Source organism: Catharus ustulatus, chromosome 5 (genome assembly GCF_009819885.2).
Source record: "Catharus ustulatus isolate bCatUst1 chromosome 5, bCatUst1.pri.v2, whole genome shotgun sequence".
Lineage (NCBI taxonomy): Eukaryota > Metazoa > Chordata > Aves > Passeriformes > Turdidae > Catharus > Catharus ustulatus.
The window spans coordinates 23,982,070-24,004,416 of record NC_046225.1 but is presented as its reverse complement, the minus strand read 5'-3'; the positions used below and the strand labels follow the sequence as shown (position 1 = coordinate 24,004,416).

Below are 22,347 nucleotides of genomic sequence, written 5' to 3'. Positions count from 1 at the left end.
TCACACACTTTTATCGAGCTGCCGAGGTAACTCACCCCGATAACAACCCCCGCCCCTCAGTAACGCCGCCATCCACAGGCAGGCAATAAGCTGTTCTCTGATTGGTTCATCATCGGAACAACGGGAAACCATGGATTTCAGACTGTTTTGGCTCGGGACTGGACCAGCATGATACTAGGTAAGGGCAGATATCACATTTTTGTCCATAGATTAGCTGCACCGGAATATTGGCCGCATTTCCGGGTTTCCACCAAAATTTTAGTCTTCTTGCTACGGCTTGTATTCGTGAAATTACTGTAATTAATTATTGTAGCGTCACCTATTTGTATTATTATCACCTATCTATATTTATTATAGGAAGGCACTACTGACTTTCCAAAAGCAGTCTTTCTCTTAGAGAGGCACAGGATTCTCTCAATCAATTCTTTAGATGTTTTCTGAGAGCCCAATGCCTTCTGCCACTTTGTGGCATCACTTTTTCATCAGCAGAAAGGTGGTGTGAAATACACTCTGACCCAAAGCTTGACACTTGGCATTCAGAGCATGCTGATGTTAACAGCAGAACAGTGATGAAATGCATGGTAGGAAGAGCAGCCTGGAGGCATTGCTAGGAGGCAGTAATCCAGGTTTTCTGTCAGGCTCCAGGATCAAAATATCCCAGAACTGTCATGCAGGAAGCCTGGTTGCCTGGCTACTCATTGCACAGCCTGTAACCTTGTGTTATTTTATACAGTAGGGTTGGTGATACAGGTTTTTTTGTTTGTTTGTTTGTTTTTGGTTTTGCTTTTTTTTTGAAACTGTGTAGTGGAAATCTGGGACATGTAGAATTTTCCCAGCAAAGAGTCAGAATACTTGTAGTGGTTGTGGTGGTTTACCATTATATGGATGTTACTTATAATTTATTTCTTGATCATTTTTTCTTCTATTTGTAGTAGTCACGAGAGATTGAAAGAGCCACAGGACTCAAGTTTGGACTCAAGTCGGGTGATTAAGACACAACCTGAACTGTACAAAGACAATTTGGGTGGTCTCCAAGAGGAGGAGCTTCAAATAAGCAAAACAAACCTTCTGGCTGAAGGTCAGGAAAAGTACTGCAGAGTGATCCCTCCATCCTCTCTTTACACCAGGTACCCTTGGAGGTGCCAGCTCTGTGTGCCAGGCACAGCCTGGGCGTGCATGAGGGCACTGCCTCTGTGTCTGCTGAGAAGAGCAGGTCACTGAGGCTCTCAGAGCATGCCAGGCAAGGCAGCAGGGCAGATACTGTCTGGAGGAGTTCTGTAGGAGAGGGGGCTAGGTGGGATGTGCTATTAAGCCATAAAAACTTTGCTTTCTGTGATTTTCGGCTTAGAGCAGGGTGGGTGTGTGTATGCACTCCACATGGTATTTTTAACTAGTTCATGTTATGTTTCATTGAACCCTTTTTAGATGTCAGGACACTGAAGGCTTTTGTTGTAACAAGCAGAGCCTGACAAAGTGCTGAGGACTTGCACCTGTGAAATGGGGAGAACCTGGCACTAGGGGAGTAGTGCCTTCTTAGGTAGTGCCTGCTGCCCCAGAAACCCCTAGGGAGGGGTTTGGGAAGTCCTGCTTTCCAGCACTGACCAGCCTTGGCAATACTTCTCAAGTGACTCTTCTTACATGTGTTACCTGGCTGCATAAATAGGTATATATTTTTTCATATGTATATATAAAATATATTCCTTGTTCCTCCTGTATAAATAAATGTAATATTGGAACTGGTTGCCTGCTAGAGGCATGTTCAACTAGTTATCTGTTGCACTTCATTGTAGCTTCTTCAGAGGAGATTGAAAGCTAATATTTATTTCTAATTTCCAATGTCTTTGAGAACAAATAAAGAGTCTAGAAATGAAGACAAATCACTGGAATTATTGCAAGAAATATTGACTGGAAGGAAAAAATTATTACTTTTTTTTTCATGGAATTTGGCTGTTTTTTTGTTGAAGTCTTTTTACTGCTTGCTTTCTGAAACTAGGTAGAAATTGTTGATAGCCTTTTGTTTGTTGTTTTCTCATCCAGCAGTTATTAGCATTTGGCTTTAGGGAGCTCTGTAACCCACCGCCTTTTTTTCCCCTTAACTTTGACGTGGAAGAAACAAAGTACATTTTGTGATTCTGACATACATGAGAATTGAATATAATTTCTGACTAAATGAATGATGCTGGAATTCATGGGCCAGAATACCAGCTGATGACAAAACAGTGTAGTTTGAGGTAAAACCTTTATTACTGATTTGCTGCCAGCTGAATTGATGTGACTGTACTTTCCTAGCATAGCAGTAACACTCAGCTTAGCTGTGCTGTCTCTGCAGTGTGAGCTCCAAGAGAGAGGAGACATGGGTGGGCTGTACTGATGGGTGAAGCTTTGACCTGTGAGTATCTCTCAGTGTCTTGTGTTCATCACCTCCGTAGGACAGAGGTGGACACGCTGAGTAGAGGGAAAAGAGCATTAACATGCAGGGGAAAAATTTTGAATTTAAAAATCTGCCACTACCAGTTGAGGGACTCATTATGTGTCAGTAAGTTGGGTTTTGATTTGAAAGAGACTTTTGTCTAAGGGTGTGTTGGCAGTAGCAGGAATATGACAAGATGCAAACCAGAGCTGTGAGGGGTTGCTCCAGAGCTTGCCACGTCTTGTGGCCTCACAAATGTTGCCTCAGGCAGCAGCAAGGGTGACACATGGCTGCAGACTTGCTTTTGGCAGGTAGAGAACATGGCAAGAGGCAAAAACTTCCTCATAAGGGTATGTTGTGCAGCCTTTTCTCTTGCCTCAGGCAGCAAAAAGCTGATTTCAACATTAGGGGATGGTCAGAAGGCCGGAACATGTAAAAGGATGGAAAAAAAAGAAATGGGGTCAGGAGCTAGGAGTGAAAGGTTGATTGCTTGGGAATGCTCTCCCCCAGCATAGACCATGGGCAAGAAGAAATAAATTGTGGGTATGAATAGAAAATAGATGCTTTCTGAAGAGTTTAATTGAGGGTCCAGACGATGAAATCAGGAAAAAGAGATATTTGTCCTAATTTTAATCTTTGTTTATATTTACATAGACTTGGAAAAAATGTTCTGCATTTTATACCAGAGAACAAATACAGAGGAGAGAGAGCAACTAAGTGCTCTGTGTCTCTGCCTGCTATTTTAACAAGAGGTCCCCATGCTGATACGGGTTTGTATCATCATTGGCTAAGGATTCTGTGCTTTTAAAAAAATTACTAGCTAGGTCACAAACTCATTTTACCTGTCATCTCCTGGATGAAGGAAACAGTATGATTGTTGAAATGATTGTTAAATGGCTGATGTTGGTGCCTCTTGGTCAGTTTAAAATACTAATCTAACTTTTTTTAGGGTATTGAGAGTGTTATTACATGGATGGGCAACAGTTCTTCACTTGAGTTTGGTTCACTGTTTTTGTTTGTTGAAACACTGGCAAAAATTACAAGTTTTTTATTTTCTATTTTTATTATGCAGAAGGCCCAAGTTGTAACATTCAGGACATGGACTTTTTGAAAATATGATGGAGTCTTAGGGCAAGAACTAAGTTGGTTTCCTGCCAGATCAGAGCTGCTGCCTGGGGAAAACAAGCAATAGAGGAAAGGCTACTAAGAGATTGTTTTTTTTCTTTTGACAGCTGCCTAATCTATCTGAATTTGGAAGGTCATAGTCAGAAGGCATAGAAGGAGTAATAATAGCAAAGTGTGTTTTAGAGAATGCCCTGCTGCTTTATGGCTATCAGGAAAATACCACAGGAATGAATTTTTAAAAATAGCTCAGTGTTACAGGCACAGGGGGTGTGACTGTGGCTGCAGGAAAATGTTCTAGTTTCTTTTTTCCTAAAGTCAAAAAATTCCTGTTTGCTTAATATTTATCTCGAGAAATAAATTGGCCTCTCGTGCCAGAGAAAACAGTGTTTGGGTTCAGCAAGTCCTGAGGCAAAGAAACTTTGTTATTGTTTCGGCAGGATCTGGAAAATGCTGCCAGGTGCAGTGCTCGATACCTAACTTCAATGTTCCTTGTAGATGGGGAGGCCTGAACTTAAAAGTATGCAGCTGAGGAGAAAGGCTTTGATAGCCTGTTTTTCATCAAAAGCTCAAGACCACAGCAGCCCAGAGAGCTGGAAGATGGAAAGAAGAAAGTTGAGGTCTTGGAATAAACTGGAGGGTAAAATGCTTTTGGAGAAACTCTGAAAGCTTTGTGAGGAGGAGGAAAAGGAAGTGTGGGGGGATGAGAGACACAGAAGGAGGGAAGCTGTACCCCACATGGTGTGCTGTGGTGAGCACATGCAGCTCCAAAGCACACACACCAGCAAGGTAAGAAACACTCCAGTTCTGAGTTTACAGCCCTGGCTGCTTGCTGCTTAATCAAAGACTTGGTCATGCTTAGAAGCAGGACCAGTGCCCACTCACCTGCTGTCAGTCCAGTGCACCCTCAGCATCCCAGCTCCTGGGCTGCCCTGGCACTGTGGTGTGCCTGTGTGCATTCAGGAGCTTGTGCTTCATGGAATGCCCAGTTGGGAAGGCTTACAGACAAGTGGAAATTCTTCCAGTTCGATTTGTGGAGACTTGGTTTGAATCTGTTCACACCTGGAGGCTCCAGCCCTCAGTGAAGCTGGGGCAGTAGAGGCAGGATTGGGTCCTGCCAAGAGTCAGAGCCTCAGCTGGGGCTGGTAGCAAGCAGCAAAACCTCTCCACCAGCCCACAGGGTTCCAATGACTGGAGTTAGAGGAGGCAGCTTGAGAAGGCATTTTACAGGTGAGACTATAAACACTATAAAGTGTAGTTTATACAATTGCTGGCTCTCTGTTGAAGAGCTTTTGATAGGTTGATTTCACTGTGGCTAAATTGGAAGCTGTGCAGAAAAGTAGAAGTGTCCTGAAATGTGAGGCTGCAAGAGCTCTCTCTGCATGTCCTCACACTGCTCTGGTTTGTATTGGTACAAATGCAGTGTTTAAAAGTCTTTGAATGTTGGTAGCTTTGTTTAGTTGAAGTTGAAGTTTAGTTACCTCTGGGGCCCTTACAGTGGTCTGCATATGAGATAGGAATGACATGTTGTACCTAGGTAGGATGAAAAACAGCTGTGGTGCACAGTAGAATGTGATAGAGAAGGAAGGGATGTTGCATTTCAATTCTTTGCTGTGGGCAAAAAGGATTGTTCATTTTCAGAGACAGGAAATATAGGATTTTAAACAATATTTCTTACTTTTGAGTAAAGACTCCATTTACAGCATCAGCTTTGAACTGCTGCTTGGATGTTTATTTCTGGAGAACATGCAGTGAGTTTCCCAAATGCTTGGCAAGGAACAGGGGCCTGTTAAAAATTAACTAGAAGCTGAGATAAATCACATACAAATAGCTCAGGGAGCATGGTGAATTCATCAGTGTCTGACGGACTTGCTTGTCTCATGGCTGCCCAAGTTCCTCTGCAACATGTTTTGGGTTTCTTAGCTTTGAGATGCCCTGTCTATCATCTCCTTCAGGAGAGAATGTCAGATGCATTTCTTTGAGCATCATTTTAATGTCTCGCCTGAGTCCAGTGGTGAAAAAGGGATGAATGAAAAAGTTCCAGACTTCTGTAAGTCAAAGATCTGTTAATAAAGTTTCTCCCCTGCAAAAATGCTGGATAACAGAGGCTTTTAATTTGTTACTGCTTTGAACTAGCTACTGTTGCAGGTTGACCTGAGTCTCTGTGACTGAGCATCAGGAGGACAGTGTGAGGCAGGAGAATTTGTGAGTTCAAAGGGAATGGCACTTACCTGCTCTAGGTGTATTTGCTTGCTTCTCTTATCTGTCATGTGGGTGAGTTTATTCACCTTTCTTACAGCAGTATGAAAAAGGGTGTGGAGAGGTGCACAGAAAAAATTACTGCTCATCCCTTGAATGTGTTCAGGAAGCTCACAAGCAGCCTGACTCCCTCCACTGAAAGGCTGGTGGGCAAGGCTTGAGACCACTGGAGCAACCTGTGCCTGTTCTGCTGCAGCTCTGTGCAGTTCCCTTATGAGTGCAAGATGTTTCTCTTCCCGGAGGGAAGGGACTTGTTACCACTGAAACATGAAGCAGGGATTGTCTGTATTGAGAGTCAGGACAGAGCCACCATTCCAAGGATATTTTTGATAGCAAGATTTGAAAATCCCCCTCACATATATATTTTGCATGCTGCAGGATTACCTTGTAGTTGCTGTTGGCAGCCTCATGTGGTTTGGAGATGCTGTGTTCCCAGGCTGCTCCAGTCTGACTGGCTGTTGGAAAACTCACAAGTCTTTGTCAGTTCAGGGCCGGAAATGGAGTCCAGTTGTTTTGCAGTTGTGCACTGCAGAGTGCAAATTCCAGGACTTCTTGCATTCCCCATTTGTGCCTCTTGTACTTTTATGTGTAGCTGCTTCTTGAAGTGTCCCAATTCCAATCTGTCTGCTGCATGCTCAGGATATTGCCTCACTTGGGGTGTTTGTGTGGTTTGTTACCTGCAGACTCGGACCCAGTTATAGTACACAGGATTTCAACTGGAGCATCAAGTGCAGAGGGTGGTACAGAATGAGTCTCCTCTGGTGAGGGTCTCTCTTTAGGGAGCAAGCAGGCTTCCATGAGAGGGAAGGAAAAGCTCCTTACCTTAATTAGGGCACATGAAAGTTTGAATTTGCCCTGTGTCTATTTAGTAGCCTAGCTGATACCTCTGGCAAAACCTGAGAGAAAAATGAAGAGAGTTCTGTGCATTAGGCACCACCTGGTCACAGCCAGCCACAGAGAAGGGTAGTCATCATTTGTTTGCTGCAATGCCAGGCACTCTTTGGACAAGTGGTACCCTGGGAGGGGATGGCTGAATGAAAGCTGAAGAACAGTGTCATGAAGAACTCGTGTGAGAGGCTGTGGGCTGGAGATCTGTGGCCAAGTTGTAGTTGAATCCTTACAATTCCTGTCTAGCTCTCTAACTGCCAGCGTAATCTGATCAAAGGCCTCATGGTGATGAAGGCATTCCTTGATGTACCATGTACTTTCTCTGCCTGTTTTTTGTATTAATGTAATATTTTTTCAAGCCTGTCACATGTTTTTATTTGGCAAGCAAATTACTCCGAAAATACCTGGCAGAGCAGTTCACAGTGAATTTCACAGTGAATTTCACAGTGAGTGTGCCAGGGCTGTTTGCTAATACACACAGATAAGCTGCCGGAATGCCAAGGTCTCCTAATCCCCAAAAACACCGCCTGATGTACCTTATGAGTAATTAAACATCACTCAGTTCTAAGAGGCAACCCTCAGTAACAGAGTTCACCCAACTATAATATCTTTAAAATCAGGATAGAACCAGTGGCATATGACAGGAGGATGACTGAATTACTCACAGTTTAATGACCCCTCTGACTATGCAATAGGGGTTCCTGGTTCCTATGCAAACTGATGGTCTCCACTTTATTATTAGTGAGCAGTTCCAGTGGCTTCAAACCCTATGCATTCAGAAATGGCTAAAGAAATCTCCTAGACTACTAGCAAGAATCATGCACATTTGAGAGAGAACACTCAGCAGTGGGATATGGAAACTTTGAAGAGCTCCAACAACTTTGATCCTCCAACTGATCCAGGAAACTGAGATAAGATGACAACATTCTTTGAGCCAACTCAGAACTTCAAAGGGATGGAAGTCAAAGCGTCTCTCTTGAATGCTCCTCTGAATTCCTCTTAATCAAATTTCTTGCAGTTATTTTTCTAATTTAAAACATAACTGGCACTGCTCACTACTTATTTGCGCTTGGTTCTCTACTCTTATTGTGCTGGATGTCAGGATGGACTTTGCTGAGGATTCTGGTGGTGTCATCACCAGCTGAGGTGACATGCATTGCATGAGCTCCTCCCAAATGAGGAGCTCTTGCTTTTGTGCTAGACTTGAACCCAGTGTGAGAATCAAAGTAACTTTTCATTGGAAGGCTTTTTTTTCTGTTCTTTGCAGTTCAAAGACACTGATACTGAACTGGAGTGTATTCCAGGTGTTTGTCAAACTCAAAATGAATACTGTATCAAGAGTACTCAGGATAAGTCTAAAATGAGAACATGGGCTGCTGAAATGCATGGCAAGTTAAATCCTGGGAGAAAAGGGTGACAGGACTATTCCTGGCCTGAAGAGAAGTCCAAAAGTATTAAGTATTAATACTTAAGTATTAATACTTAAGTATTAAGTCCAAAAGTTCAAAGTATTAAGCTAAAAAAATTATTGGGAAAGTGCTGTAGTAACTCATGGTCAGAGGAAAGCAGAGAGGAGCATCCTTACCCTGTGTGCCAAATGGATCTTGGCTTCCTTGCTCAAACACTGAATACAGGTTTGAAAGAGGTCACAACAAGTGCACAGGGAGAATTGGTAAAAGCAGAGCCACTAGAATGTGATTTGATTCATTTTGTACTTGCAATCCTGAAAACCTATGTGGGGCTGATTTCTGAAATCTAGAGGTGGTTCAGTCTGTACTGTTGAAAACTTCTCTTTATGCACCCTGATGGTCTTTGGTCTGTTGGCATTTTAAACAAATGGAGCATTACAGACATTCCAAATGCATTTCCTCATTTATCGCTAGGTCTGCTTGATGCAGTAGGTGGGGGTCTGAAAAAGGAATCTCCTCAAGCTGTGAAAGTTAATGCAGTCTTCTTTCAAATCATTGCTGAAACTTGCCACTAAAATGTTTTGCATTTCTTTCTAAAGCTGCAGGTTTACACCAATGCATTGTTCAATTTATTTTTTTGTTTTAATTGATGTGGAAAATCTGAAGTTATAAAATGCTGTGTGACTATGGGATGTCAGGATTAAATAGCAGGTAAGAAAGCATTTTTAACACCAGGAAAACTTCTATAATTTGTTGATTAAGAGATAAATCTATATAAACAAAAATTTGGATTGTATTTAACTGTACCTCACTTGCTAATTAATAACTCTGCATGTGTAACATTCGCAATTAAAATTTTAAAGACAGCAATAGTTTCTTGTTGCAAATTTTTAAAGGGAGATTGAACAGCTTTCAAGGTGAGTGTCACAATGCATCGCTGAAATCAAGAGACTTTGGATCAAGCTATCTTTCTGACAAATACTGTGCTTCATTATAAGTAGAAAAAACTTCTAATGGGGTATATGTAGAGACCCCTGGCAGATGGGTTGGAGGCAGCTGCTACTGTGGCAGCTTTTCTCCAGCAGAACAGAGCAAGATGATGGAGCCTGCTGTCATGAATGTTCTTCTGTTCAGGGTTGTCTCGCTACTATCTGAGTCTTATGAGGGCAGTTATTGTAATCTCCAACTATGGTAAAACCAATGTTGGCCTCCAAGTCTCAGATAATTTATTGAAGGAAACCTAGAGAAGCTTTTCTTCAGAATTAATTGGCTTCACTAAAAGCACTCAGTAGTGATTTAGTGACATGGCTCTGGTGAGATGTGGGCACTGTATAGAATGGAATCTAGAACCAAAAGTCTTGTCTTGGTCCCTTCCAGTCTGCTGATTTTGATGTCAGAAAATTCATAAATGCACACTGCCACTGGTCCCCGTATCTGTCATTTATAGAGAATCTTATTTTTAATGTTTCTGTTTCTCTTTCAACATGTTTTTTAAGAACATTCAATTGTAAACTGGCAAGAGGTTAAACATTTGATAAATATTTTCATGTTAATTCAGTGTAATTTATTTTGCTTGTTTAAGTATCTAAGCAGGAATTTCTATTATCTATTTACTAAATCCAGAACTATAATCTACTTCATAGGAAAACCTCAGGCTGTATTTTCATCCCTTTCTTGAGGCTCACATGGAAAGGGCAGTCCTGACTGAGGTGTGTGGCTGGAGGGAGCTGCCTGAAAAGCACCTGGAGAGCAAGACCTGGAGAAGGATCCTTACAACAGAACCTCTGAGTGACTTCACGTTGTCTATTCAAAAGATGGAGAGAAGGCAACACACAGAGTCACAGCACAACCAGCTTTGGAGGTGAGTGACCTACAGCCACAACAGCTCCCCCAAAGCTCAAAACACTGCTGGCTCCTGTCTGCTTGTGACTGCAGCTGTCACAAGGTTTTACCAGTCCATGTTTTATTGTAGCAATGAAATGCACTGATAAAACAGAGACCTGGATCCTCCCTCTGTCACTTAAGTACTTACTGCTGTCTACCTTCTGAATTATTTCAGATTCTGGGTTCTAGTGACCATTTGTAAAAATGACAAAAAGCTCTTGAGAGTCTTGCATCAACAGGGGTTCTATTTTAACCAGGGACTCTTTATCTCAGAAAGCTATAATAATATGATGAAGAAGACTAAAATGTGTCAATCTTACATTCCTTGGCATCTAACAGCAGTTTGTGTCAGCTGAATCAGAGCGAGGAACTATGGTAGCTGTTCGTTCCTGTAAAATGGATATCGAATATTGCAGCAGCTCTTAAATTACTTGTGTAATCTCTCTTAAAGTTGAAAATTGTCATTCTTCCTTTTGAATAATATAGTGCTCTCATCATATTATAGTGAAATCTATTTTGATTTTTAAAACTGGTAATAAGAGCTATTTTACTCTGGGATTGTCATCTTTTGTTTCATTTCACTGCAATGCAAACTGAGACTTTCAATCTAGAAATGAAAAGAAGATTCCCAATTAGTAACAAGTAACAGTCTATTTTACTGATTACTTTAAAATAAGGACAAGGTATTTCAACTATTCACAGATATTTCTGACACATCACAAAGCAACATAAGAGGAAAAAGATCATAATCAAAATAGTTTTAAATTTAATGTTTACAAACACATTGCTTTATTTTTTTTCAAAATGTTTGCTGATATAGTTTTGCAGGAGACTCTCTGTTTAGTCCTAAGGGATGAATGGGAAAAAATATTTTCAGACTGGTTCTTTGTCAGGAACAGGGATTTGGAATATGACCTCTAATGGTTTTTCAAATTTGTATCTGTGAACTTTGTAAAAGACTGAACGTGCTATGCAGCTGATACTTATTTTACACTGCATTTATATTCAAAAGAACTGATTTTTTTTTTGAAGCTTTAAGGCTGCACCACTAACAACATTTTACCAATCTCTTGTCATTTTCTTAAATGCTACAATTACTTTGTCAGTTTTAGAATTGCTAGCAGTGATGATGATGCCCACTTTAAAATTTCCAAACCAAACAGAAGAATTCCTTGGGAAACTGCACAGCACACACATGATACATAACTAGAAAATTAGTCTAAAGTTTTGATAAATACTTACTTCCCACTAGAGCTAGTAATTTTTCTACTTCTAAAGAATAAAATGCTTATTATATACAGAAGATTGGGCGGAGTATGGACATTTGACAAAGACCACTTGAGGCATTTCATGGTCTGGACTGTTTGTACAGTGTTAATGCAGCTGCCCCTTTTCCTCATGCATAGGCTTGTGCCACCTGTGGGAAGGGACCATTCCTGGCAGTGTCAACAGGCTCATCCTTACAAGATCCAAGTTCATCTTCTCCTGGCTGTTCAGTCTTCAGCTGAACCAGGAGTTTCTGGCTGGACCTTGTGAGCTCGATGCAAACTTGTACAGCATTTTCATATGCCAGTTTCCATCAGGTGAGCATTTGGTCTTTTGCCTTCAGGACATTACAACATGAAAAACTGCACCAGCATTTTTCAATGAGCACCATTAACTGACTTTGAAAATTTGGCATGACCAGCAGTATTGAAAAAGATGCTGAACTCCTGTCTTGTACAAAAAGAAAGTACAGCTGCCAATTACCCTGCAACTACAGCCTGTAAATACTAAAAACATAAATATGTTAACCATACACATATACACAAAATACAGCAGTAGCAATATTACAGGATGCAATGCCTACTCTCTATAACTGGTTTTGGTTAATGCAGACGCAACAGCAAAATAAATGCTATTTCATATATGAAAAACCTTTCTTCAAAGGTCAGTGGCAGTAAGCCAAAGTTCAGGTCCAGGCTTTCACTAATCCAATGTGACTCACACAAATTAACCAATGAAAGACAGCACTATGGCATGATAATAAGCTGTCAGTTAACACTGAAACTTTGAGATGGAGCTTCCTTTTGCTACCATTTCAATTAATTCTCCCTTTTTCACAAGTGCTCTTTCTGTGAGTACACACCAGACTTAACAGGGGACGAAGTTATTATGTAAAAAATATTATTTAGGGGTAAGGATTAATAGAAAGAACCAGCCTGAGACTGGATTTCCTCAATCCGGGGAGGTGCTCTCCATGTATTTAAGGGAAATTTCCATGAGATTGCACTTAGACCACTAAGAAGTTGTTGCTTTCCCACTTTTTCTTCCTTTCCATGCAGTTCTGTTTCAAAGTTTGGTAGGAATTGCATGAAAAGGGCAAAAGGAAATGCCTGCTGGTCCATTGTCTTGGCTAATGCTCTTCAGAGCAGCATCCTCTCCTCAAGACCACATCATCTAGTCCAATATCCCCAGTTCTTCCTTTCCCTTTCTCGCCTCTGAAAATAACCTAGAAAGAGAAATAGAACAATTTAAATTGAGGATAAAAAACAGAGATAATTCATTTAAAAAGTGTGATGAAGGATTCTGGTCTTCATTCAAATTCTCCTCAGGTTTCCAGTAGGCTCCTCCAAAATCACTATCATTTAGTTGCTTTTGTGTTTTAATTAGCTAGAAAATAAAACTTCCACATTTCTTCCTGATTTCTCTTTGGCAAGACCTTCCCTGCTTAAGGGTTTTCCCTCACTCCCTGATCTTTGGATAAGTGTTCCAGTGGTTCAGGTCAGCACTCCTGGCTGCCCATGCTGGCTGGAAAAAATCCCAAACTCTAGTGTGCCATGAGACTCTTGGCTGTGGTGCAATGGATGGCAGCCCACGCCGACAGGTACTGCCAGGGGGTCTGCCAGAAGTGATAAATTTAGGAAAAAAAAAAAAAGGTAAGAGTATAGCAGCATATTGTTCACCTGTTACAAATGTCCTCATTCTCAGTCCAACATTCATTTACAGCTAACAAAGTCAGGTGTCTTTGCTACTGTTGCTGAGGTAAATTTTCTAGAAAACTACCTGTTGTAATTACAGCCTTAATATTCATTTTAGAGCTAGACACTGTCTATGTCTTGTAGCCTGCTCCCATCATGAACATTATTCTGTGATTATGATGTGTGATCTTCTCAGAGCACCTGGTATTTGTCAGTGTAAAACAGGCCCTGAAATACCCAAGCCACTTCTTCAGATCTGAAATAAAAACTACCTTCAGAGGTTGAAGAACAATATTGAGCTTTTGATACCAGTTAATCACACGCTGTTTCTACAATTTCCAGGTATTAAAAGATTCTTCATGGAACTTCAGGCAGCTTCTTTTGATTGCACTAAACCATTTTGTGTTAAAGGCATTGTTAGGTCATTATTCACCTCTTTGGCCTGAGCAGCTGCAGGGATGCTAAAGGGCATAAAACCACATGTGATTGCACATGTAATCTCCCTGTATTACCAAAAATTACTTATTTTCAGTATCTTTGCCCTGGTTTAGCCAGCTACTAATCCACAGGGGATGATTCTTCTTATTTCATGGTACTGTACTATACAAAGCATTACTCATGAGGAATCTTGATACAGGCTTTTTTTTTTTTTTGAAACCTCTGTAGACTATGCGTCTGTCCATGAGGCTGCTCTTTCCTAGGTTGTGATTCTCTTAAAATGGGCTGTACCAGGTAGCTCAGGAAATAGTACAGGCTACTGTGTCATGAGTCTATTTCTGTAGCTGGGATTTCTTTTTTTTTGGTGCATAAAACTACTTCTTTAAAATCCAAAGTAACTCTCATCTATGAGAGTTGTGATTCCATTGGCAGAGATCAAAGTATTTAAACAGAGTCAAACTGAACCCAGAAGATGAACACTGCAGTGCTGCACCATTTAAGTGTCTTCAGCTTTTCATGCAAAAACCCAAAAAGCAGTACAATCATCAGTACTTACACTCTTGAGGCCCAGTCCTCGTAGAGTTATGTGTGTCTGTCTCCAGCCATGGCCACCATTTCTTCCCCAAAGAGCTGGGCCATGAGCACCATTTTTCCTTACAAAGACTTGGAGGGCACCAGAATGCAGCCCAGACACCTTATGCCTAAAGGACAGGCACAAATCTCCAGCCTGAGCCACATGTCCCAATGGCAGGATAAGATGTGCTACTCTTCCTTCTTTGCCCTTGGAATTGGAGATGGTAAGGTACTGTCCCCCTGCAGTGGAAAAAGCAGTTAGTTGGTGGGGTTTGTTTGGTTTCTTTAACACTACCAGGTTGCAGGATCAAATGCACAAGAGTTATTAAAAATAAATAAAGGGGTCCACAATATCCAGAGAGTGTAAAATAAGGCATATAGAACCAGAACTAGTGCATCTGCCTCTTACAGCGTAAGATTTATAGTGCTGCTCTTCTCTATACATTAGTACCATGCTGGGTGTTGCCCATCTAATTTCTTTTTGACATAGTTAACAATACCCCTCTCAAAAACTAAAACCTCATGTATTCTGTCATATCTGACAACCCCTTGGTCACTGTACCCAGAGTGATGTTAAAGCTATTGTGCAAATTTATGTACCTTTCAAGCTGCAATGTTTTGCTGTTGGATAGATAACGGAGACCAGAATAAATGCTATCATGTAACTGAGCTATGGCTCTGTCCCTTTCCTTTTGCTTGGGAACTGTGTTAACAGGGTAAGTCTCAAAGCATATCCTTTTGCAACCCTGACAGCCTCTTTTATTTAACTGTACTTTAAACTCTTAATCTGGATTAGATAGAGAAAGCAAGAAGCAGTCAGGATTTCCACATGGCTGTTACCCCTAAATTCCAACAGTAGGAAGTTGCCAGTGAACATACATACTCAATTCAAAACCCTATTACTATCTCTTAAAATGTATGAAGTAAAGGTGCCTTCCAGAAAACACTCTGAACATGAGAATCTAAGGAACTCAGGTATGGCAACATCCATTAAACCTAAAAAGAAAAAAGGCACCTTCCACACCAACACTCAGAACTACACTACATGAGATTTCCCATCTTGGAGAAAACTCAGACCTGTATAAGTTGTTTGTACTTTTCATTAAAACTTCTGCAAGTGGGGGGTAAAAACCTTTAATATTTGAAATTACCAAACGAAAATGGTTCTTCAAAAAACCCAAAAACCTTATCTTATACTGAATCGAAGAATATTTTTTCTTTATGAGTTCAGATTTTTCCTATTTATTTTAATTTAAAAATGCCACCTCCACCTTAAATTTATTCAGAAGGTGGCATTTTTAGACTCCATAGTTAAAACCATAGATTTAGAAATACTTGTTTGCAATATTGTTGATGTGCATAGTTAAACAGGATAGAAAATTATTTTTTGTCTCTGTGCTAATACTCAAACAGAGCATTATTTTTTATAAGCTTCTCTTTGAAAGTCACAATTATTTCCCTCAAAAGCTGTAAGAATCAATTACAATGTACCAGGGCTTGTCACACACTTAAAAGGAAAGCCAACCTTGTCGCCCATTCACTACTTCTACATAAGTTTCTAAATTCTTTGGTCCGAATGAGATTTAACAAAGCAAAGTATGCTGCTGTCTGGGCCCCCAGATCACCATTTAGCCATGAAGTGGGATCCATCTGTCCAAGGATCTGTTAAAGCCTCTTGGTGAGTATTTTCTCAGGAAGCTGGGGTTTTTTTTCCTTTTTTTTTAAATACATTGCTTTTGCAGCAAGGTCACTAATTGCTAAAATAAGCCTAATAGAATTTAAATAACCATACCTGTTTGCTGAAGATACAATTACACCACTATGAAAGTACTGACTTATTAAGTGCATCATTTTCAGATAGTTACTGTGGCTGAATCCAATCAATAGGAAACAGATTTAGGTAAGCACAAAGTAAACATATCTGTAGGCAAGCCCCTGCAGGAAAAGGTCCTCTTAAATCAGCATTTTCTGCATGTAAGGTAAGTTTATACTGCTTCAGCACAGCACCTTTTGAAATGTAGATTCTGATAAACCAATACATTGCAAACTTTGCAAGGTGAAATCAAGCAGTCAGGAACAAGCTGTGAAAATAAATCCTTCAAACAAGACATTCCAAAATAGAGGGGGTGGGTGGGTGGATGGGTGACTTCAAGGGACTGTTTTTAACAGGTTATGTCAACAGCAGCAAAACATACACAGGAAATAAAAAGCTGAACTTGTCCCTGACTACTGGGAAGCAATACAGGGAAAGAGTTTGACAAAAAAGAACCAGTTAAAAATCACAGTTCTTAATTCTTAAAAATTATCCTTCTGGAATTTAGTATGTATTAACAACAATTTTTGAGTACAGATAATGAATATGCAGTGTTTCAAAAAAGGTACGAATTATATGTATTTTTTTTTTTTTTAAATGCCACTGCAGGCAGGACAGCCTGTTTTCTCATCTGCAGGATTAAGGAGCTCTGCTCTCCCAGTCATTCCCAAGGCTTTTCAAGTGACACAAGAGCTCCTGAAGTACTAGAGCAGCCTGTTTGGGGGGACCCCTGCCCAGGCAGCGAAGACAGCACTGCCACAGAGCCAGCCAAACATCCTGGAAAAGGTGCCAGGTCATCACCTGCTGCGGTGGCAAATGACTGCCCCATCAGTGCCAGCGTAAGGCCAGACAGCTCTGACACGGTGGTGCATGAAGAAAACGGCTCTCAGTGCCCTTACCCTCCCTCATCTTAGCCTGCACCATTGTCCTGCCCGAGAGAGCATTTCCTTCCTCAGGCTACCATCCCTACATAATGTGAGCTTTGTGCACTTCAAAGGCTGCTCCTTGGGGATGAAGTAATCCCATCATTACAGGGAGCCAGGGATGTGTGTCTAATCCCCGGCACTGTGGGGCAGGCACTGCTGGGGGAAGGGTAGGCAGGCAAGGGGAGCAACCTCCCAGGGCCACACCAAAATCAACAGGGGACAAAAGAGATCCCACTTCCTGGGACAGCAGAGGTGGGAGACAGGGAAGGGTTGGTCCTGTGGCTGACCACCAGTGCTGATGCCGGTCTCCTGTCCTGCAAGCAGCTGCTACACACTCCTCTCTATTGCCTGGTGTAATGTAACTTCTTATTATCCCAAATAATCCCATTTCCAGAACCCTCTGTGTTTCAGCATTTAACTTGTCTGCCTTCTAGTTACTTAACATTTTTCCTATATACAGATGGATTTTATCAAATTCTACTCCAAGCTACAGCAATCTGAGAGGTTAAACTAGAACATTTCATCTGGCAACAAAACAAAGACTATTTCCAGCACTTTCTATAATTTTGCCAGTGATAGGGAAATAAAAGTTGTTCCCTAGTCCATTTTTTTTTCAGATTCCTTTAAGACAAACTTGGTGACTACATTTACTACTCCTATTTTAAAGATGTCAGCTATTTTCAAAGATGTGAGCAATTTTCAATTGCTCTTTCACATTGGGAATCCTCAATTTTGCTTTTTATGCACAAAAGAGGCATCGATATGAAATATATCCCAGAACTAAAGGGAACAGAAGCTGTGTAATTTGTCCACAAGCAGGAACTGTCATCAACCTCAAGCCTGAGTAGTTCTTCAACTGCAGGATGTGATTGTACACAGATCACTTACCTGATGCATCTCTCACTGGCTCCCAGTACAAGTCATCATCTTTGTCCTTGATCCATCCACACAGTCCACTGTCAAAATCGCAGCTGTGCACCAGGATACCTGGCAGAACAGAGTAGGAGGTCACAAAAAAACTCAGATTCAGATTGTTTTGGTTTTCAATTTCCTGTGTGGCTGACACTAGCAAGTAAGCATTAAGAAGGAGTCCTAGGAAAATAATCTGCAAAAATACTAGCCAATACAAAGGACCCTTGTACTATTAACAATACATGCTATTCTGTGCTGAATTTTTTAGGAAATAAAAGTGAGAGGTTTACATAGGCAAAGGGTTAGTTTTGCATGGTTTTATAAAGCATAGTTTAAAAGAGGGGCATAAGATATAGGAGTCCTGAAAAATGTATAAACCCCCAAAAAATCTTTACCTGGGTCATCATTTGCTTCAAATTCATCAGCTGTAATCCCTCTTTCAATTTCAAGTATTTCAAACAGATTATTGCTGACTCCAGGCTGGCGTGGAACTGTGAGAAAAAATGAATGAGATAAGGAAGTAGGTCACTAACCAGCTTTATCTCTAACAACAACCAGCAGAGCACCTCTGGGCATTGTGCTTTTCTTGGAGATTTCAATATATTTAGTTATATTTGACACGAAGACTCATAAACTTATGCCTATGTGATTTACGGTTTGTGCTGTAACATTTACCTAAGCACTGTAAAAGGTGATTCCAAATCTCCTGAAGGCCCTTTGAATAAAAGCTCCTTTTTAACCAGGGGGAAAGCTTTAACCTTGAAGCACACTATTCCTCTCCAAGTGCATTTTCAGAGATAGTGGTCTCTCAATAAAATAAAGCCACACAAAAGTCCTTACTCAAACTTTCCACAGACGTTTATAGGAGAACCTCAACAGGAGGCAGCAGTACTTGGAAGAGGCCCCACGTGCACTTAACCTTTGAAATGCAACTGAAGGTATATCCATCTATCTGCAAAGGATTAGAGCTCCCAAAACAATTATCAGGGTTGTACTAGGAGTTGAGAAGGAGGAGCCCTAGTGGAAGCTGGAATTCAACTGTAATTACACCTTTTGCTTTCCAGCACAGGCTGTCCTTCAACTGCTGTTCCCAGCTGCAAGGAGAAGAAACAGCTCTTGGTGATTAAGAGGCACGGAGGTTATTAGACACTCAGCATCCAGGACAACCTGAACTTTATGCAGTCTTTGTGGGAGTGATGGCTGCCGAAGTCAGGTGGCAAAAACTGACAAAGACTCCCACGTGTTTCTGAAGATGCTGTGCCAGTCTGTGTAAGTTTCACGCAGATTTTTTGCCTGATGGACAGCTTTCAGCTAGAGATAAACACAATGCACTGAATAGAGCTGCCTTGGAAAATTTCTCTTTTACAGGCAGGTCTAATGCATAATTCATAACAGTAGTAATGTATTTCAGACAGGTCCTCTGATTTTATAGGCACCTCTCACACCTAAGGTATTTGTAAGGGTCTTACCTATTAAAAACTTGACATGTTTTCCATTTGCAGTGCTAAAGCAACTATTAATATCTCTATAGAAAAGTGAAAACAAGAAGAATTAAGATAACTGAAAGAACTGTTGTTCTCAGAAAACCAAACGTTAACAAGGAACTTCTTTTGCACTAGGTCAACATGAAAATAGCACTGCTTCAAGAGCTCCTCTAAAGCCAAAAGACAGAAAAGAAAAAAAGTTGAAATTAGTATACAAAATAAGCAAACTTCAATGCATTTTTAAAGTACTATTCTAGGCTAGAGATCTTGCATAAAAATTTTATACGATAAAAACAAATAGTTAAAAAGTTCAAAATCTGTACAAAACCAATGAATTCCTAAATATAATAGTCATTATTTGAATCATTAAGTCTCCCTTTTTTTGTTTACTTTTTAATCCTTTGCAGATTTTAGATTATGTCTATTTGCAGTCTAGGATATTAATGCTCAAAACAGCTTCAGACTTAAGGCTGACTTGAGTATTAGAGGACTGTTAATTTTTAAAGATACTTGATTGTAAATAGTATTTTTGCTGCTTCGTTTCACCTGGGCTGTTTTGCTTACATGATTACAAACCTTGAGATTTCGCATAAAAGAAACCTTACAAATGTGTACAGTCCACACAACCTAGGCCAGTAATCGTCTTACAGTACATCTACACACAAATATTGTACTCAGGCATATAAACCCACTGTTCACCCTGAATTATGTAGGTGGGGCAGTTGAACGAGCCCATCTATGCTGCACACCCAGAGAGCACTGCCTTGCCTTTCCTCACCTCACACTGTGCCAAGGGAAGAAGGCACTGTTTGCTTTCTATACCATGGGGAACAAGCCAGCAATTTGTTTAAAAACTGCTGAGCACAGCACAGCAGGCACCAAAGGCTCAGACCACAGACAGGCTCACGGGCAGGTAATTGCAGTGTTCTAAATGAGCACTGTGGCAAAGAGCATGAAGGAAACTCTCCGCCATGCTTTAAGGTTTGTAGGATACTCAGGAGTCACAGTTTTAAGGTACGTGTCCTGTGCACCCTCCTCCTAGTCTGTCATAGTCCTTGTTTATGGAAAATACTGCAAAAAATATTAGGTACTTATCCTGTAAACTACTTCAGTTTACTTCTTCAAGTACCATTTCTAATGCACTGATGTTTTCTACAAACATGAGTTACATCTGTGCACGCATGCAAGAAATCTCCAAATTCAGGTTGATATATCTGCCTATAATCAAAGCCCTGCAAAATATTTTTTCAAAAAATTCCCTCAGAGTCCTTTCCAAACTCTTTTTATGAACTTCTAGAAGAACGTGTTGCAGTACTTTAATACAGTCACTTCAGTGCTTGGACCAATTGTTCACCCAATTTGAAACAAGGGTTACCGTAAGAGGGAGAAAGTGGGAGAAAGTATTTGGTACAATTATTTTCTGCAAGCTTTCCAAGCCCTTTCTGTGTACTTTATATAGTGTATCAGTGTGCTTTTCACTTAACTTCAATGGTTTGATAAAGCTTGTTAAATAGAAACTTGGCTTCCTTTACTTGGAGAATTTTATAAGCTCTGAGCAAGCCAATACATGAACACTACCATATTCCCAAAGTTCCTGAGCTAACTTCTTCATAGATGCACAAATTTGGGGGGAAATATTAAATAAATTTGATTATTAAATATTAAATAAGAGAGATTTCTTTTCAGCTTTTATAACCTTTGGGAAAACAATACAGCCTTTTTTTTAATTTACTTGCTAACTGCTGAGATTGGGAGCATAAGAAAGTACATATATATATGTTTGTTTGCAATAAACTGAATAATTGCTGTTTTGGTGTTACAAAACCAAAACATGGAGTCCAACTTTGTGTTACTAGTAATTGTTATTACTGTTAATAATGCAGTTCTCTGGCTTACAGAAAAAACTGGTTTTGCACTGTCAGTACAATTCCACTCCACACAGTAATCTTGACTAAGCTAAAAACAGCAACAAAAAAGTACAAAGATTTTTTGACTGATTTTTTACAACTGAAAGCTGTTAAATCCCACTTGCAAAAAAAATCTCCAAAGTGATGAGATCTCACACACAACTAGTAGAAAACAGCTAAAATTAAGGATAGTCTGGAGGTCAATCGGACCGAGAAAACAAAAGTCCTGTTTTCCTCCAAGGAAGATTTTGATATATGCTGAGTGAAAAAGAAGAGACAACAGGGAGGTACATTTCACCCTTTTGTTCAGACACCCACAGTGTCCAGGATATGTTTCTTAAAATTCTACAAATTCCAATTCTGCAGTAATAATTATTTCAGGAAGTGCTTTCATGGACTGCGCCACCCTCTCCAGCACTATTTATGTATGAAAGGGGACACAACAGTGTCAGCATGCCACCACTCTGAAGTCCAATCTTGAGCTTCTCGAGTAGTTACAAGGCTCATTAAGTTTTACCAAAATCATGCATCTTGGTATTTATCTTTGCAGAAGGTTTTCAGCAAAGTGACCTGTCTGCTTTTGTATGAACATACATTCAGCAGGTGCGGAATGCCAACTGAGTTTCAGGAAAACACAGCTAAACAGGAGTGTACAGAAGCCTGCATTAACAGATCTGGAGACAAAACTTGCTGGAAAGTTGATTGATGGTGAGACTTGTAAGATTCCTAGATTTCATGATTGAACTCCAGAGTACCAACAGGAACAAAGCACCTATCATAAATGCTTAAATATAAAGACAAAAACATTTTAGAAGGTGCCAGAACAGTGAAGACAAACGAAATGCTGCTGTAAAGTAATGGTGCTCTAATGATATCAAGAAATAATAAACCCTCTATTCTTAGCTTTTATTATTTCCCTTTTCTCGACAGCCTCAAGGATCACAAAACTGCACTTAGAGCACTAAGAACTTTGCAGTCACTGGAAGGAAGAAAAGAAAGAATCCAGTTTAAATCCAATCTTTACATTTTTAATAGCTGTTATGAGAAACATTTCCTAACTCCAATCTTTTCTGCTCCACTAAGGCCTAAGAAGGAAAACTGCTGAACTATCTTTTAATACAGATAAGGAGCTTTGTTCTTGGTATGCTGATATCTATTATTATGCTTTAAGTTTATGCCTTTTTAGTGCTTATCATCCAGATAACAATGGCAGCAGAAATTCAGAGTTATATTGAGAAATTTGTTCTATTTGTTAAAGACTTAAAACCAGACAAGATTCTTCTGTACTACACTGTAGTTTGTATCAGTGCTGAAATAGTTAAATATTAAGCTATCACTGCATTCCTCTCTCATTGCCATTCC

General features: G+C 40.2%; 1 protein-coding gene and 1 long non-coding RNA gene across 4 annotated transcripts in view; one reads left to right on the top strand and one right to left on the bottom strand.

The window, feature by feature from the left end:
* Window positions 1-3,007: 3,007 nt before the first annotated feature.
* Window positions 3,008-11,463, top strand: LOC116996818. Its single transcript, XR_004418028.1, has 3 exons — window positions 3,008-8,799; window positions 9,732-9,949; window positions 11,379-11,463. It is a non-coding gene; the product is annotated as an uncharacterized LOC116996818 (long non-coding RNA).
* Window positions 10,651-22,347, bottom strand: part of NPNT (nephronectin) — a 49,169-nt gene continuing 37,472 nt past the window's right edge. For all 3 annotated transcript variants that reach the window (XM_033060820.1, XM_033060822.1, XM_033060821.1), the window contains 4 exons: window positions 17,990-18,085; window positions 17,571-17,669; window positions 13,927-14,183; window positions 10,651-12,463 (listed from right to left, as the gene is read on the bottom strand). In XM_033060820.1, the coding sequence (XP_032916711.1) occupies window positions 12,368-12,463; window positions 13,927-14,183; window positions 17,571-17,669; window positions 17,990-18,085 (548 nt within the window). In that variant the 3' untranslated portion in view covers window positions 10,651-12,367. The remainder of the gene's footprint in view (window positions 12,464-13,926; window positions 14,184-17,570; window positions 17,670-17,989; window positions 18,086-22,347) is intronic.